We start from the raw sequence: 19,089 nt of genomic DNA, 5'->3' as shown, positions 1-19,089 counted from the left end.
GAATTTCTCATCTCTGAGACAAGTTTTACAGCACTAAGTGCATCTGGCTTCACGAGTCTGTACAGATTCAACATTATTATCAGTAAGAAATAATGTGAATTGATGGCAAATTTGTGAGGAGTGTGCTCTGCTCCCCAAACTTGCTTTCTGTAGGTTCTCACCGCAAAAAGGGAAGAGCAGCTTGATCTGCCGCTGTGAAGAAAGCTCTTCTGAGTGTTTGGACTCAATATTAGCGTTTTCTTTCATATTTATAGGTTGTTTTCTGCTTTAGGCTTTTCTGGTGTCGGTTGGTTGGGTTTTGTTTGATTTTTTTATTTTTTTTTTTTTCCATGCAGAAGTGGAATTCCTCTAAACGGTATCAAAAGGGCAAAGCCCAAAGCCTGCCTTACGTCAGCATTGCTCTGCGGGTCCCTCTGGAAGTGTAAGGTAAAGCCTTTCCCGAGCAGGGCCAGGCCGCTGAATATTTAATGCTCTTCGTTAATACAATCTCATTACATTTCAATTTGGATGTAAAAAAGAATCATTGTGGCTCAGGTTTGACTTAGAAATAAGCATATTTTGGAGTACCTGCTGGGCTCCTTATTGAGTGTGGGATTTTCAGCGTTGCATCAGTGACTTGGAAGTCAACAAAATTATACTGTTAATGGGTTTTTTACTCCTTGGTCATGGGCACACTTCTGAAAATTATGTTCTTGGGCTTTACACCACTGAAAATTTTCGCTGTCTTTAGAAAGCAAAGGTGATCCTGTCTGTGCACAGCAGAATGTAATGAATATGCATAAAACAGGGAAGAAAATCACATTTCTGACAAAGCAGAGGAATTAAAACACTGGTGTTCCAGGAACAAAACAAGGTGCTAGAATAGATTAAAATATTATTGGAAAGGGAACAAAATTCCCATCTTGCCATGCCAGAGACCAGCTGCACTGGCAGGAAGGTGCCATCGCGGAGGAGGTGTGTGTGGGGGGCTCAGTCTCCGGCTGCCCCACACACGATGTCCATCTCCTGGGCCTTTGCCTCTGGCATAGGGTGAAGCTGGGAAGGGGCAGGAGCGGGCAGCCTGGAGTTTCCAGGCTGAGCTCCCGAGCCCTGCAGACCGAGAGGGATAACCCCGACAGGATTCCCTGGGGCTCATGTGGTGCGTGGCCAGTGTCCTGGGGCTGTTGGTCGTCGCCTGGGCAGCGCCGGCACAGATGTCACTGGGAGGGGCTGCCATACCGTAGAGGGGATGTGCTGATATTCAAGGGTGCTAAAATGTATTTTCCTTTTGTCATCTTCTGTTTCTGAGCTATTTAAGGTGTGAATAAGCAGCAGATATTTCTGTCTTCTTCCTGAGGCTGTTGGTGTTTTCCTGTCAGCTCCAGTGGGCTCTGACAAGAGCTTTTCAGTAACATGTAGTACCTATGTGTAATCTCCATCTCTCAGCAGCAGAGATAAAGAAAGAAAAAAATGCTGCAAGGCAGTGGACTTTATGGTGGGTGCCACTTGGACAGTAGTCTCAGCAGAAAAATAACTTACCCGATTTGAAGATGGTTTTTCAATAACAAATGCGTCCATAGTGCATCTTGATTGTATTAAAATATCATAGAATTAGTTTGAAACGCACCCAGGCAATGAAGCTTCTGTGTTTAAAAGCTGGTTTGTGATGGGATGGAGAGGTGTTGCACATCCCTGCTTTGCTGTGGTTTCCTGCTTTGAGCCCTCCCGGGGTGGAGTTGCCTTCTGCTCCATCCCGGTGCTGCTCTTGAGCTGCCATTTCAAGTGTAGTGGTGTTGAAATGCCGGGGTTTCAACCCCAACCCCACATTCAGGCTGACACCTGGGTGATTCCCCCAGCCCTTCCCAAGGGGGGTGAGTTTCCCTTTAGGCTTCCCCCCAGCGTGGGGCAGCCTGGCAGACAGAGCCGTTGGGTAAAGGAGCCCCAGGGGTCCCGCAGTGAGTAACCCAAGGTCAGGTGTCCCACTGGGGATAACAGCGGGGACCCCTGGCAGGAGGGGCAGGATCTGTCTGTGAGGTGGGTGCCCTGGGCAGAGTTCCCTGCTGGGGAAGGACCTCCCGCCTCCCTGGGACTGGGCTCCAGGCAGGTCTGGCTTTTGTAAACGCGGGCTGTGTGAGATTCCGTGTGTGGCTTCCTTGGTCTGATGTGTTGGGCTTGTTGACTCGGTTGTCTCCCGTCCCTTCTATGGGAGATGCATGTCACCATTTATCCCACCCATCGCTGGTCGTGCGGTGTCGTTGTTGGGGTCAGTGGGATGGATGTCGATTCTGTATAACCTGACTGACTGGTTTGTACCCCCAGCGCTCACCCATGGACTGACCCTTCTGTGTCAAATACAATCTGGTTATTGGTTCATCTTTAAGCTGGCTGTGTCCTTTATGCTAGGCCTGATATTATAATTGGCAAAACAGGCGTTGACTCCATTTCCCAAGTGTGGGTGAGGGCAGGAGCCTCTCCAGCACCGGGGCAGGGGGGTCCCAGCTGCTCCCTCCACCCTGCAGAGGCCAGGGCTGCCAAACCTGGGGAGAACCAGCAAAACTCTTGAGGTGCTTTGCCCTGAACACCCTGTGGAGGTGACGGGGCATCCGGCAGAGCCTGGCTCCTACGGGTAAGGAGTGGGTGCCATCAGCAGCACCCCCTTATGGGACAGCATCATTTCCCATCAGTGTCTCACCTCTTTCACCCCATTTTATTCCTTGCTCAGCGGGTGAGTGTTGGGGTACCGTGCTGGAGAGGGGTTTTCTCTCCCCTGTTTTGGTGACAGCGCAGAAGGTGTCGTTCTCGTGCAGGGCTTTCCCTTGGCAGTTCCCACCAGCACTGGGAGCAGATGGGATGGATGGGAATGGGTCCCTGCAGCAGTGACTTCCCTCCAGAGCACGTCAGTGCTGCCTGGGACAGGGGCTGTGGGACCCTCCGACACAGCTCCTCCTCCTCCCAGGCACCGCCTTCCCACTTTGAATTATTCATTTGCATTTCTCCTCTTTGTTGGGACTTACTGAGGACGTTTGCTGTGATTTCATTGTTGTAGAAATAAACACTCTTTATTTTCTTTCTTTTCTCTTAATGGTTCTTCTCTCATAACAGTTTCTCTCATCAGTCAGTGTGAGGTTAATGGTTGGGCCAGTTAATCTTCAAGGTCTTTTCCAACCGAGATGATTCTGTGATTCTGTGGCAGGTCAGAATTTGACAGGTGAATACAGGCAGATTAGTGAAAAATAACAAGGGGAATAATTTTATTTTATTTTTTTTTTTTTTTCCCCTAGGAAACAATCTTCTAAAGGTAAACCAGCTAAGGGGAATAGGCCCAATGGAGATTGGAGGGGGATTTTGATTCATGGTGGGTGCACCCTGCTGGGGTTGCTCTGCTGGAATGGAAGTTAGTTGGTCTTGAAATCAATTAGATGACTTCTAATTCCCAATGCTCAGGAGGAATCTTGATTAATTATGACCCCAACTGTTTTTGTATATGCTGTTAACGAAAGCATCCCCTGTCTTTGCACGCATGAGTTATGGGGATGGTGGCCTGGCTTACTTGTCCTGGGTGCCCCTCGCTGGGGGTGAACTGGTCACCGTTCTGACGGAGGGGCTGGGAGGAGGGATCATGCTCAGGATGAAGGGTGAAAGTTCACTTTTATACATTATTTCCTGTAACCGATCAGGTGTGCAAACCAGCAGATGGATAGGCAAAGTCTGAGTTCGTGAGATTTTAACAACTATCCTCAGATGGATTATTTCAGGTGAAACAGGATAAATATTCTCAAAAATGCCTCTGGTTTGTGTTCCTCTTTAATCATCTAATCCCACTGGTACAGAAAGAGTGCTTCAGTTAAATGTGTTGTTCGTACTTTTGAAACAAATATGTAACTACAGGCAGATATGAAGGATGCGATAAAAGGTGAGAGCAGACGAAAGAGATGAATGGAATAAGGATGTTTTTAGGTGTATGAAAACCATTCAGGTTCTGAAATGAGAAGCTAGTTTTTTCCCCGCTGAAGGGGATGGCAGCGCAGTAACCGCCCTCAGTGCACGGCCTCGCGGCCGGCAGAGCACTGCCTGCCCTGCAGTGCGTCCGTACAGCCCCCGCTCAGGGCAGCCCGTGGCTTCGGAGCCTCCCGGGCACACGGGGAGTGGTACCGGGCCGGTAGTGCCTCCGCCCCTTCTCTGTAGGAAACACAATTCCTATTTCATTGTGGGTTTCTCACCAAACCAGTGTTTTGGTTGGGTAGTTATATTTTAGAAGTTCTTATAAAGGTTACCCTGATCGATTCCCATGGAATTTTAGACCTTCTAAAATTTGTTACCCTGCTGGATTCCCGGGTAGGCTGGGCTGCATTGGCTCTGTGTCCCCTGGGCATCTTGTGCTCTTACAGTTGATGCCATTTGTGGGGCAGTCTTACAAAGCTGGTAAGGAAGACAAGTTCTGAGATACATTTAGTGAAAATACACACAAGTGACAAACCGTGGTGTCCAGTAATGTGTTAAGAGCTTTGCAAGGGGCAAGTGAGCTGCGGGAAGAAAAGCTTTGGTTTCAGGAGCGTGATTCGCACCCGTAAAGCTCAACAGAGAGACTTGTGCTGACTTCACTGGGGGTAAGATGAGGCCCCTGCTACAAATATTTTCAAGAGGAGCATGTTAAAATAAGTTTTGTGGCCCCTGTTCTTTTGTGTGCAGTGCTGTTAAAGTCTCCTTGAATCACACTGAGGAAGATTAGGCTTAAACCCTCACTGAACTGCTAACCTAGCATTAAGATAATGTTGGAAGTGCCATGATTTAACTGGAAAAGGAAAGAATTAAAAATTAACAGCAGGAGCAGGAAGCCTCCCCTGCCGCAGCCAGCTGCGGTGCCGTCCAGGACCCACGTCATGTTGTTTTGCTGTGGGCAGCTTGACTCCCGATAACGCGGGCCGTTAACGTCCCTGCGACATGTAACAGGGTGATGGCTCTGCTGAGGCGCAGAGTAAACATTTATAAAGAACAGTTTTGCCCTGAAAATCTGTCCTATCCCTTTCAACTGGGTCACGAGCATCAGTAATGTATCTGCTCCCTCTCCTGAGGTCTGTTTTGGCTGCGAGCAAGTAGAGGAGGGAGCTGGCAACGGTGATCTGTCTGTATGGTACGGGGTAAAAAAATGAAATAGCCTTTAAATACTCTTTGCTAGAAATAACAAAGGTGGAAAAGTTAGTTGTCTTTTCTGAGAGAAATCTACTACCTAATTTAATTTGACTCCTGGTGCGTGCCTGGGGATGGTGGTTTGTGCTGGAGGTGAGACACAGTCAGTCAGTTTTTGATGGGGAGTTTCCCAATCCCTTCCTCAGGTGCTTCAGCAATGGCATAAAAATGCCACTTTGGATTGGCCGGGTGAGGGGTTTGTCCGTTACAGCCGTTCCCAGTGCAACCAGAGCAGCTGTGGGACTTGGCCTCCCTGAGCTGCGCTTGCCGGGGGAGGGAAGATGTTCCCCGGGGGCTGGAGCTGGTTGTGGCCAGGGAGCCGTGCTCTGGTCGCCAGCGCTGCCCCCGCTCGCCTCGGGAAGGGTTTTGCTGAGGGGGGCTCGTGGGGAGCAGCAAGGTGGGTGCATGGAGCCCCCGGACCCCCGGCAGCAGGGCCTCAGGCCCCCCAGCTCCCCTCTGGGCTCCATCACCAGACATGCGAATCAGCATCTGCTCATCAGGGATGCAGAGCAGGGCGGCCGGTCGCTTGCAAGAGGATCTTCAGGTTTCTGAACCTTCCACTCCTCTGCTGTTGTCGTCCTCTGTCCTTGCAATGTCCTTGCTGCAGCTAAATCGAGACGTAGGTTGCTTGTGTTTTGTAAGCGACAGTAAAATGCCTCTGCACTGAAATAATCTTAAAAATGGACAGATGTTCTCAAAACGCACGATTTGCTAGTCAGGGCTCCTTGGCTCTAACAATAATCAGAAACTTCATTTTTTTTTTTTTTTTTTTTTTTTTTTTTTTTTTTTTTTTTTTCTCTTCTCCTCCTCAATATTGTTGTAGTAAAATCTGCCTTCAACTTAATCATAAAATGCACCGAGCATGTGTGGGCGGGTGCTAGGTTTCACGCTGAGGTATGATTCCAGCCCAGGTTATGTTCAGTTCAGACTGAAAGCTTATATTGCATCGTGACATTAAACTCGGGCCACAGAGTTTATTTATATTCCAAATCTCCCTATTGCAAAGACTGCTTTTTACGAGCACAAGGAACTAGAAAGCATAAATATTTATTCCTTAAAGGTTAAGATCACCTTAAATCATTCAAATGTATTTGGTGAGCGTCAGATATAATTAAACTGAGCAGTTGAACTCAATCTGCATGTATGAAATAATATATATGTGTGTCTATACGTGTATGCTTGACTGCGGTAGGGACGGGAGCTGTGAGCTAATTGCTTCCATCACATCAAAAGATGCACTGATAATTTTATTGTTCCTGCATGTGAAAGTAAATCAACATAAAGAAGCAGATGAAATTATATCCTGGGAAGTCAGGTTTCTCCATGCAGCATAGACCGGGGTAGCGAAACGAGCAGAGCTCAAGTGCTACGTGTCTGACGACAGGGAGATAATTAAGCACGTTACCAAAATGACTCTGAAAGCACTGAAATTCATGGCACACCTTAAGGTGAGCTCACATCTACTTGGCGTCCCTCTCAGCCTCAGCGTTTGGGTGTGAGCCCTGCCCAGGCCGCACAGGTAGCCCAGGTAGGGGCCGCACGTGGCGCGGCCGACATCCTGGTGTGGGAGGCTCCCGCGGCTGTGGGAGGCCAGCATGGGATGGGCCTTTTTGGGGCCAGCTGTGATATTTTTTTTTTTTGTTTTTTGTTTTTGTCCCCTGCACGGTTCCGCAGCCCTCGATAAGTGGCAGGGGTGTGAGCTGTGGTGCTCGGCTGCCCAATTTGGATCAACTCAGCATTTCTCAAAGAGATTTTCATCTGTCTCTGACTCTGGAAGCGATAGCGTGGAAGTGTCCCTTTTGTTGTCATTAATGAGAAAAGCCAAAATCAAACAACTCTTGTTCTATAAAATATTATTCATGGAATTAGTTGTGTAGTAATGCACATCTAAGTTAGCAGCTTAAGAATGGTCTCCAAGGATAGGGAAACCAGAATTTCAGTCCGTTCACATGTGTGTCCTGTTGGGCATCTCCGTAAAACTGGAGGGGCTATAGTGACTCTGCAGTTTCATGGATTGCTCCCTGTAATCGGAGGCACCTTAGACTTCAGTGTTGGAATTGATGGTTCTTCAGCGCTTCTTCATATCCAGAGAGCTCATCAAAGTTAATAGTTTTGCCAGGGGCTTTGACAGAAGCAGAAAAAAGAAACTGTCATTGCCTGAGGTCCGAACATCGTCAAGAGCTGGAAAATGGTTCAGTGTCTTGTTAGAGATGGCCAAGTTACAAGTGTCTCCAGTTATATTATTGTGCTGTAAGTAGCACAACAAACATCGCACTGACCTGTTCCTCTTGTATAAATGCTTTATTTATCATTCTTTCTTCAAAGCCAGTATGAATTACATTTATCATAGTACCTCACAGGGTAATTTCTTTATCGTGCTGCTGATCGTGTCTTGCAGGAATTTCTTTTATTCTGACTTAATAGCAATAAAAGAAAACACACACACACACACACACACACACACACACACAAACCCAACAAAAAACAAACCAAGAGAGAAATAATGAAACGTTTCATTTTTCTGGTGGTTTTCCTGCAACTATTTGCAATTCCTTTTCCCCGTGCCCCCCAGGAGGGGTCCCTGGCAGCAGTGCTCTGCCATCCGGGGAGGAGGCCACCAGGAGAGAACAGCACGGGGCTGCTTCGTTGGGACAGTTCATGGCTCACAGAGGTCTCGCTGTTGCTGTCTCCCCTCTCGGTTGACATTAACGATCTAGGAGTATCTCTTGGTACCCATTTCGCTTTGTTCTAGGTCCCTGGAGGGCTCTCCCTCACCGGGGCAGACGGGGCATCTCACACGTACACATACGGCTTAAGAAAATCCATGTTTTGTTTGTATATTTTCACATGTGCCTTGAGACGTGTGGTCTTCTCCGTCGTCTGCCCTGTAGGAACCTCCCCTGGGCCTGGAAGGGTAAAATAGTGTTGGCATTGTCCTCTTGTTCCCTCTTTTCTGCCCCTTCCACTAGCTGGCTGGCACAATGGTGGTTTGCCAGTTAACCTTGGGCCTAGGAGGGATGTACCAGGCGCAGGTGAGGGCTGAAGGGTGGGAGCAAGCCCATAAAAATACTAAACATGCTTCTTACGTTCTTGTGATTTTTCACAAAATAAAACCATAGGGATGTGATGTACTGTTGTGGAATAACTGCGGGGCCGGTGTGGATGAGTATATAAAAATGCTCCTGGGTGTACGGCGCAAATGGGGTTTGTTTGCAAAATACTCATCTAAGGTGGCTTTCCGGTTGTCCCTGGGCCTGATCCCGCAGCCGTGCAGCCCGAGGTTCAGGGCTGCTCTGCGTAACGCTGCCAGCTCCTGAAGAGAGGCGATGCCGGGGCTGGGCTTTGCTCTGAGCTGCGAGGGCTTGGAGGGCCTCTGGGGGGAGAGGGTGAAGGGGAGAGGTTAATGGGGGGATCCCCCCCTCACCTGATTGGGACTAATAATCCTTTTCCACTTGTTCATAGGGAAAAATTGCAGTTGTCCTCCCAGTTGCTCCATGCAGCACGTTTGGAAACCCATTTCTTTTTTTTTCTTGCTGGATGGGGATCGTGGTTTTCCGAGGTGTTTTATTTGCATATAAAATTAATAAATCATTCTTTACCAGGTAACATCTGTAAGATACCCTGGCTAATACCAAGTTGTATCAGGCAAATGCATTATTGAACATTGATTGACTTGGTGTTCTGGCCCCGGCTCCTAAGGCTTTATCAACCTCCTACTTTTTCCAACAATTGTTTTTTTTTGGCCAAGCTTTACTTTTCCCTGGGTGGTTCTCTAGCCAGGTTAATCCTCTGTAGGAATATGACTTTCTAATTTTAGAAAATGTTATTTCTTTCATAAGATTTATTATTTTAGATCCATTTCTGTTATAAAATATTCCTTTAAAAATCGATTGTTTTAAATTCTCCTTGTTATAAGGGTGAATCTCACAAAGTCTGGTGATAGCCTGAATTCCAGTCTGCTTCAGGAACACGTCCCTGATGATGTGAGAAAGTGCGTTAAAATGGCAGTTTTGAAAAGACTCTGACTGGGAAGGGACATAACCCCACAGTTGCTGGACTTGTGTTTCTGTGGACAATGTCACCAGGTCCAGGTAGAAGACATGGACTTTCCCCGTTGCAGTAGTAATTGTGGAATTTTTGCCTCCCGTTGGGCAAAAGCAGATGTTGAACCTTGCTTGGCCCAGCAGGAGACCCTCCCAAACAGCACCGTGATCCCCGGGTTTCACCGGGGCCCTTGGGGCGGTGCAGGAACCTCAGGGCTTCGGGATCGAAGGTGAAGTCAGAAACGGGACATGCTGCCGGGCAGTCTTCAGGTTTTCTGTAGTCCCAGTTTCTACTTTTTTTTCTTCATTGGAAAAATCTACTGCAAAATACTCAGATTTGCCTTGGAGAGTTTCTGGCTTCTGCTGTTGTTGCCTGGTCATTGGGGTGGGAGTCAAGGGGGTGGAGGAGAGAAGAAAAATCACTGTAAATTTCACGGTGTGCATTTTATTGTGCTCGTACAGGTAATTCAGATTATATTCAGTAGAATCTTTGTCTGCCTAACACCAAATGCACGCTTCATTAGCATAACTAGCACCACCACTGTTATCGTTGCTGAGCACCCCCTTTTTGTGCAGGGTGCCTTTCCGAGTGGGGGCACAGCTCTGCCTGCAGACGGGAGGGCACCGCTGCCTGGCTGTGCTGGTCCCACCACAGCAATCAGGAAACACCCTCTCCTGTCATCGCCAGCCCAGGTGATACCCAGGACTAGTTTTGAGGAAGGAAAAGTGGCTTTTTTAGTGAGAAAAATGTTATAATTGCATCGGAAAAAAAGCAACCGGTGTCCCCACGTTGGTGGGAGGTACGTTTTGTAATCTTTGGCATGTGAAATCAGAGAAACAAAAATCAAGCAGAGGTTTAGAGAGTGCAAAAGACTTTTTTATTTTTAATAACAGCACGAAGGTTTTAGAATTTATCCCTATTACCGCAAAATGCAGAGAAGTTGGGATGAGGAGTGTTTGATAGCACACGCGGAGTTAGCGAAGCAGAAGGGCAGTAAATTCTGCGGCGTGGGTCGCGCTTGGGAAATACGATGCTATGCCCAGGGTCTGCATGAAACCAGGGATAGGCCCTACTGCCAGTCCAGGTTTGGGGTGGTGGCTTCTAAACAGGCTGCGGAGATTGCCGATGAGTTTGTGTCTGAAATGAGACGCCGTGGTCAGGGTCTTTCAGCTTCCAAAAAAAGTTTTCACGCGCAGAAGGTTTGACCTCAAATGCAGCAATAGCCACGAATCCTCAAGGATTAAGTAGCCTGGTTTAATTAGCGTCGTTTTAGCAGCAGAACTGGACTGCTACTTTATCACGAATCACGTATATGAGCAATTTAGTGATTTTCTGTTTTGTGAATTCTCTGAGCTGACTCTGATTCCCTTGGATAAAGCTGCTGGTTTACGTTATCGGCAAAATAATTTCCCGTGGATAGAGTGGGACACAAAGACTCTGCGATGGCTAACAGTAGAAACTGGAGGTGTGTTATTTAGTCTTACATGAGAGAACTGATCTTGCTGTAATCTGTTCTGAAAGCATTAATGTATCCTTGCAAATTCTTATTTTGAGGGCTGCTTTTTTACCAATTTAAAATTTCCACCGATGCTTGTTTGCTGAGAGCCAGTGGCCGTCGTGGCCAGACTAGACCAGTAATTCAATTAAACCCAAACCCGATTGTTTTAACTGTGCAAGTGGGTAGAGGAAGAATGTTTAGCAGGAAGTTAAAAGAGCGTTTTGTGAAATACAGCTGGGGAAAAAAAAGCAATTTTTTTTAAAAGGCGTATTTGTTTACTGGGAAAAAAAGAAAAAAAGGTTTTCTTCTGGTTTGAATGCAGGTTCTGCCTCCAGGATGGATGCTCATGTGGGTCCTTTGATGCCGACGCAAGTCACCCGGGTAACTGCTGTGTCTGCACCGGCCGTGACCTTCATGGCAACCAATTTGATGGATCAGACATTAACAGGTGTGCTTATGTTTCTATATGGATTATATTACTGAAGCATATGTTGTATGTTTGTGCACTTCCAACCAAACCACGCTTTCCATGCTGCATAGAAATGGGGGACCCTTAAGAAATTGGCTCAAATTTCGTGACATTTGCTTTAGCTAATTCCGAGCGTATTCGCAGTGTTTCAGACCCTGTTTACTCGTTCTGGCAGTTGGCAGTAGCTTTGCGTTTAATGATACAAAAGGCAAATTTCTGAAACGTCCTTGGGCTTTTTATTTCCCATGCCAGTGGTATTCAGGAGCGTTGCAGTGATGATGTGGTTATCTTTTGGATAGTTGCTCCGTGAAGCCTCGTTGGCTGAAGCCTCCGAGGACGCTTTATGCTGTGCTGTGTGATAAAACTGGTTTATTCACTGTCATGTAAATGTGTGCGTGTGCTGTCATGAGAGAAGGGGCAGTGCTGTTCCCAAAGGCTGGAGGGAGTCTGGTGGCTTTGTTCAGATTCACACATACGTGTGGCAAATCTCAGTCAAAGAGCGATCGGATTTTGAAGGGGAGTTGGGAACGTCTTTCCTAACGACGAGACATCCCTCTCACGGTACCGTGGCTGGGAGGTCAGGAACGCTGTTAATGGAACCGCGACGCTGCCGTGGGGCTGGATGGGCTGTTCCTCGGGCAGAGCTGGGTCCTGCGTGCACCTTCCCAGCCATCTTCCATGGAAAAACCCAGCCTTTATCAGGAATTACTAGGTATCCCTTCAGGCATCATTTATCTGATCCTTCACGCCTAGGGATTAGCACAGTTGTGGAGGTGTTGCAGAGTTAGAGATGAATGTATTTGTACTTTGTTCATGTAGAGATTTCTGGTATAGAAGCTCTCCCTTGTTCAGCTAAGCCATTTCCTTCGTGGGTACCTCAGGCTCGCTGGCTCTACCCATAGCTGAGATAAAAGTTTCGTAAAATACTTTTGTGGTCAGCTGTGCTAGGCAAATCTGTAAGTGGAGCTGGAGGCTCCCTCCGAAGCAGGTCTGCCTGCTGCCGTACCTGTCTTGAATAAGATCCTCCGATTGAATTATGTCACTGAGTATTCCAGCTCTGTCTGGAAATTGCTGAAAATTTTATGACACAGACACCTTAAAACTGAAGGGAAGTTCATGCACGTCTCTTTTGACATCCTTCACTTTAAAGTTTCTTGTCTGGTTTGGTTTGCTTTTGGTAAGCGCCTACTTTTATCATCTGCACAGTTATTGTGCTTGAAGACCTGCGTACTCCTCAAAGTCACCAAGAATTGTATTGACTTGCTTCCTTGTCAGAAGCAAGTGAGATGGAAGAAACAGTGAAGCTCTTCAAAGAACACGGGGACAGAAAGACGAGGATTTGTGCAGGGGACCTGCTGATCTGCAGCTTGTTGAAGGCTGAAATTGTGGTTTCTTTTATATTTCATATCAAATAACTTCCATAATCTTCTTATTGCCAGACTTGAAAACAAACACTCCTGATTTTATCCATCGCGCTGAATAAGGATTTAACTGTATTGAGTCTTTTGTTGACTTTTGATGGCCAGGCCAGCCTGGCATTTGGTCAATAGGTGGCCTAAATCAGGTGGCTATGCTGTTGGGAGGCCATCGCTTTGGAAGAGCATCTGTTACATTTTTGTCTGCATATGGGTAATGTAATTAAGATGAACATTATATTTTTGTTTCCAGCATTCTCTTGAAAATACTTCTTCCTCCTTTTGTTGTCTTTGATTTGCTGCCAATTGCATTTAAGAGAAAAATGGTAATTTCACTTAAATACAGTGTGGATTTTTCTTTAGTGTTTCTGAGGAGATCACACTCTTTCCTATAGGTTGCTACAAACTGTCGTTATCTCCAGTGGAAAAACAAAGTAGGAATCAGAATTAAGAGCAGATGATGGTACCAAAGGCGTTTTCACACATCAGCCTCCACGTGCCACAGAAGAGCGAGCGTGTCCTCCGGGAAGCTGTTGGGAGATGCTGGGAACCTGAGAGGGTCCTGTGGGTGACCCGTCCCCGAGTCAGCGGGTGGCGGGGGGCCGGGGCTGAGCAGCTCCCTCCTGGCCGCTGCAGAGCTGAGACCTTCGAGTGCCTGGGTGGCAAAATCAATCCACCGGCGAGCTCCGAGTCGCCAGGTGGAGAGCTGCGGTGGGGAGATGGCTTCAGAAGATACCATCCTCCGAGTTTGTTGCAATGTTTTATTTTGGCTTTAAGAGTTTTGCACCATGAAAAATTTACTCAATGAGTGTCTCCAGTCCGGGAGCACTGAAACACAGGGTCGTTGTTTGAAAGAGAGGACTAGGGCGGACAACTGGAATGCCAACACGTCAAGCCACGCATCTTACATCTGGGGTGTGGAGCACCTTAACACACGTGTACCACCGTGGTTTGCTGCCGGTACATACACCAGTGTCTTAAGCCAGCACACAGAGTTCCTGTGGTTGCGGGCACGCTTTTGGTTTGCAGTATAGATAACCATTTCTTTGACTTGGCTCCTAAAGAGAAAATGAGTGCCTAGCGAGGCTTGCACAGTTGATTTTGCTCATGGCATCACAAAATCCATCTTTCTCTGAAGACAAAATTAATAACATTTTCTGGAGCAGAAGGAGCAAATTTTGCAATGGTCCTGGCTTCTAGTAAGCCTTTATTTTGTATTGGAAGCTGGAAAAGTCCCGTCTCAAGTGCAAATCTGACTTCTTTTGCCTTGCAGTAGGTACAAGAGAGGTGGAGCTGTTAACCACCACTCTCACACAGCTCTGCATCATTTAATAGATATGCGAAGCTCAGACCATTAAATGCCTTGATATTTAAGGAGAATCACATGTAAAGAGCAGAGGAAGGAAGGTTGTCAAGAATCGGTGAAGGTCATTGACTCAGAGCTTGGCTTAGCCCAGGCCAGCTTGCAGAGGTGCAGAAACAGCTGGAGAGTGATGCTGAGAAATGGTCCAGTGGCTGAAACGAGGGGAAAATGCAAAACTGGCTAGAAATATCCTGCTGAAGAGCATGCAGCTGCCTGATGCTCAGGGTGGGAGGAGGCGCGTGAACAGGGGCCCCGTGCTGTGCCCAGTGGGATTGGGAGCTGATGCTGCTCCGTAGGGATGCTCCTGCCTCTGCAGCTCTGTGGGAAGGGGATGCACAGAGCTGGTTTGGGTGGTGCCTCCTGCACTGAGGGAATATGCCGGTAGGGTTTTTTCAGCTTTTCATTCTTTTACAAAGGAACTGTTTTCAGGGTAGGGGCGAACAGCATCTGTGGGGCAGTGGGGGCTGTGCCTGAGAAGTCCAGCAATGAAATGAGTTTGTCCTTGAACTCTGCACCAGGCGTACAGCCATGGTATGGTACAGCAGACCGAGAATTCATCCTTGTTATTTGACTGATCCCATTACAAATCTCCAGAAAAATAAAGGGGTGAGTGGGAAGAGATCGCTGCAGAAGGAAAAAAACGCTGCTCAAGGAGACTTGTTCTAAGAGGGGAGACAGAGCGTTTGGCAGGGCACAGCGGAACTGGTCAAAGCAGGATGCAGACACTCATTACAGGGTGAAATACAGCATGCGGGCAGGAGCAGGAGCTGCTTCCCTGGAGCAGCGGTGCTGGGCTGGAGGTGGGGATGATGGGCTGGAGGTGGGATCCCCGCCGGCGGGAGTGGGGCGTGGGCCTGGCTGACATAGCCAGCACTGAAATCCCACACTTGGCTCCAGCAAAAACCGACAGAGGAGGAACTGTGAATCAGTCAGACACGGTGCTTAGACTGATCTCAAACCCCAAAAGCAATAAGGTTGTGGGCAGAGGCAGAACTGACCTGCAGAGATACTGGGCGGGATAATAAAAACCTGAGTGTTTAGATGTGTGCACTTGAAGTAAATCCAGTTCTGGGAAACACTTAGAATCAAAATTTTAAACAACTTCTGCAATTAACAGAGGTTTGGCCTCTAAATACCTTTGCAAAACAAATTTTTATTATCTCTTGTTCATAGCTTCCTGTGGCATGAATCAATCTTCGCTCTTCCTCTCCCTCTCTGATTCTGCTTTTAATAAGATGTTTATGATCATACACCTACATCCTCTGTGATATCCCCAAGATAGTTTTGCTACTTCACCTTTACTTTTCATACTGTGAATTATTCATGTCTCTCTACCTGCCGCGGAGCCTCAGAGAAGTATCTTTAATCAGATATCTTCATCCTCCTGTCTGCCGCGCGTCCTTCGGCAGCATTACAGCAAGTGTGGGAACGCGTCGTTGGTAATGATGCTGCTAAGTTTAGGGGCAAAAAAAGGTGCGTGACCGTGTTGGAAATATGTTGCAGTAGCTTAATTGTCAGGCTGCGGTTTATTTTATGCACTTAAGTTGAGAGGGGGGGGAGGGGGGGGAAGGTTAATTAATGAGAAAAGAGTAAACCTGAGCAAAGATGTGTGCCAGATGCCGATGGAGGGTAAAGCAGTGCCTTGCTGGCTGTCTTGGGGGAGAGGAAATCTCTAATGGTTTTGGAAGGGCCAGCAGAGGTCTGGTGGACCCCTCCTCCCCCTGCCCCTGCAGCCCCTTGCTTTTCGGGAGCTGGGCAGCCCCCAGCCTGGGGAGCGTGAGCCCAGGAGCGTCCCCGGCCCCACGTCAGCCGCTGGCTCCTGAGCTCCAGCTGGGAAACGCTTCAGTTATCTCTCTCTTGGCATTATACCTGGGGAAAACGGTCGCAGCGTTTGACTAGATATGAAAGCAAGTGACTCCTGACACACACAGTGACTTTCAGGACTTTCTTTTGCTCTTTTATTTTAATTTTTTAATTTCCATCTTACTCTGTATGTGCTGACTGTCCAAAGTGTTGCGCCCGTGCATTTCCCATGTGAAAGCCAAACGAACCGCGTGCTGCAGAAGTTCACGGGCATGTGCTGCACCGGTGATGATGTGTTCCAAGCAACAGCTACAGCTCTCAAGTCCCTCACTGGGGCTTCAGCTTTCCTGTTCGGATACTTTGAGGGAGCTTTTCAAAGGAGGAGAAAAAAGAGAGCTTGCCTCAGGCGTTGAGAGCGCAGTGTCTCCACTTGAAGATGTGTGCGGCTCAAACCGGAGTGAGAGTGGCCGCCCGTGCGCGAGAGCCTCCCCGCACCGGTCCGTCCGTGCTCCGTATTTCAAACCAATCTTCAGTAATTAAAGAGCAGGGTAAGAGCAGCCGAGCCAAAAGCAGCTACACCATTATGTCCTGCCTTCCTTGGCATCAAACCCCAGCTCCTGGAGCTGCGCGTGTGGCGTTTAGGCTCACTCTTCTATTTCACTTCTTCAGCCTCATTTCACTTGTGGAACAGTCTGGTTAAATCTACCAGTTGCCATTTATGTATTTATATGAATGCTTGTAATGATTAGCTAAAAGTTGACATCGGCTGGGTAAATGATTTCTTGTTCCTCATGCATGTGTGCGTATGTACATACAGGAGTGAAAGAACTTGGCTCCTTCTTCAACATGAGAATGAAGACTCTGAAAGAATCAAAATTCTAATAATAAAAAGTTGTGGTTTTTTTCTACGATCAGAGAAATAGTTAAAAAGAGAAAGAAGCAGAGCTGGAAGAGGGGTAGATGTGATTTCCCTATTAAAAGGAAATAAATCCCAGGTCCGTTCAGCATCGCCTCCCAAGGGTGCAGCTCTGTGTCCAGCCGCTCCGTGTGCGAGTGACACGACCCCAACAGCAGTTTGTCTGTGGCCGTTTCAGCAGCCGCTCACGGGCCTTCCAGAGGTGTTGCTGCCGGAGTTGGTTCATGGCAAGAGCCGAGGAGTTGAGAGCTGGAGGTGCTGAGATGCACGGTGCCGCTCAGCAGCGTTGTCCTTGAGGGCTCCCAGCGTGTGCCCTGAGCCCAGCACCAGCTCTGCCTCCACAGAACGGGGCCAGCGCTGGACGTGCCCCCGCAAAACCCGCCCCAAACCGGGGCTCTTCCCGCTGCCTTTAACTGCTGCAAAATTAGTGACTTCAAAGGACCTTTTGCTGCAGAGGGGAATGTCTCAAGGTTCCTTTCAGCCTCTACAAACACGTTTCTGGAAGATGTGCTCATATTTGGGTTTAAAATCCTGGTTGGGAAGGAGGCAGGCTGTGCAGGGCAGTGCCCCAGGGCTGGCTCATGGCACGTCCTGGGGGTGGGGGACAAGCCACCAAGGATATCCTGTGGGAAAAGCAGTGGGAGAGTCGGAGTGATGGGAAAATGCACGACAAGATAATGAAATACCTCTGTGGAACAGCCGAGAAACTGAACGTTGTCTCCCTTTTGCCATGTTTTTGAGATGGAGAATGGATTAGCAGAATTTAATTGAGGTGCCCTAATTGAGGCATCCTCAGTTAAAGGCCAGCAGGGCCAGGGAAGGGATCTGAGCCCTGGGCTCGGCACTGGGGAGGCCGCCCCTCGATTCCTGGGTTCAGTTCTGGGCCCCTCACCCCAAAAAGGCCATTGAGTGACTCGAGCGTGGCCAGAGAAGGGCAACGGAGCTGGGGCAGGGTCTGGAGCACAGGTCTGCTGGGGAGCGGCTGGGGGAACTGGGGGGTTCAGTCTGGAGCAGAGGAGGCTGAGGGGAGACCTCCTGGCCCTCGGCAACTCCCTGCCAGGAGGGGGCAGAGAGGGGGGATGAGTCTCTGGAGCCAAGGCCCCAGCGCCAGGCCCCGAGGGAATGGCCTCAAGCTGCCCAGGGCAGGGTCAGGCTGGCTCTGAGGAAGGATTTCTGTGCAGAAGGGGCTGTTGGGCGTTGGAATGGGCTGCCCAGGGCAGGGGGGAGTCCCCGGGATCCCTGGAGGGGTTGAAGAGTCGGGCTGAGCCAGCGCTGAGGGGTCTGGGGGAGTTGGGAAGGGTCAGGGGGAGGCTCATGGTTGGGCTGGAGGAGCTGCAGGGGCTTTTCCAACCTGGGTGATTCTGGGATTTTAATTGTGCCGCTGGACCTCCCAGGGTGGTGAGTGTGAGAAACATCCTGCGTGCCCTTGGGCCGTGGTTGCTTCCCTCACACGGAGCCTTGTCGGGGCTGATCTCACTGCCTCCGGCCCCTCCAGGCGCTTGCGTGTGGCTCCGCTGCTGGAGGGGACAGTCCCTGCCGGGTCCTGCCTTGTCCCTCTGCTGTCCCTGCCCTTCTGAGCGCTCCGCTGGGATTCCTTCGCCCGTCCAGCAGCCCAGCGGGGGAAGATGGGTGCTCGCAGGCAGCCTGAACCCAGGTACCACACTGCTGTCATCAAAGCCCAACGTGCCCGGCAGTGCTCTGACTCCCGATGGCTCGTGAGGAAAGATGAATTGAGAGACCCTTTTGATATGTATTAGCTGCTCCCTACTCCTAGCTCCTTTAATATGGAAATTAATTGATATGGTTTGTAAATCTCCTTTTTCACTACCCATAAAAATTGAGTAAGTTGTCTTCTGAGAAAAATGACATATATTTAAAATTTTATTATTGTGATATATTCCACGGTGAAGTAGAGTCAAATAGCTGAAGCTCCAGCCTTTTCCTCGGCATAGTTCCTGCTACACGTGTGCCTACTCTGTAGTCTGAGTAAGTTTAAAATTAATTAAACAGCAGTTTGACATGTGAATCTGCTACAAAATATGCAGTCCTAGAAAAGCAGTGCTTGCAAACAGTTCCTTGAAGCTACTATACCGAAGTTTTAGTCTGTTTGGCGGGCAGAAAGTGCTCCATAACTCTTGAGATGGATAAGGGGTAAGGTATGTCGTGGCTTGCCCTCATTTTGGCACACTTAATACTAGTAGTACCAGCCTGTATTTGTGGCGTGTGGTTGCACTTAAGCTCTATGGGGAGCCGTGCGTGGTGGGTGCCAGGCTGTGGGTGTTGAGGTTAAACTCCTTCAGCAGTGCTGGAACTCTGCGGGCAGGTGCGCAGGGGAACGCTCGAGCATGTTCGATGCTGCTCACGGAGCTTTGTTATGAGCGACTTGGAACATCATCGTCATTCCTTGTGTAACTG

The 19,089-nt window shown here is 48.5% G+C and overlaps 1 protein-coding gene across 1 annotated transcript in view; it reads left to right on the top strand.

Annotated features, from left to right (window-relative positions):
- Nucleotides 1-19,089, top strand: part of TCERG1L (transcription elongation regulator 1 like) — a gene marked incomplete at its 5' end in the record, with an annotated part of 91,039 nt that overhangs the window by 41,298 nt on the left and 30,652 nt on the right. Inside the window, one exon of the mRNA XM_026851568.1 lies at nt 11,031-11,156. Coding sequence (XP_026707369.1) covers nt 11,031-11,156 — 126 coding nt within the window. The remainder of the gene's footprint in view (nt 1-11,030; nt 11,157-19,089) is intronic.

The sequence above is a fragment of the Athene cunicularia genome (genome assembly GCF_003259725.1).
Source record: "Athene cunicularia isolate RWA chromosome 6 unlocalized genomic scaffold, athCun1 chr6_part1, whole genome shotgun sequence".
Lineage (NCBI taxonomy): Eukaryota > Metazoa > Chordata > Aves > Strigiformes > Strigidae > Athene > Athene cunicularia.
Note: the sequence above shows the minus strand (reverse complement) of the source record. Positions and strands in the feature narration are given on the sequence as shown.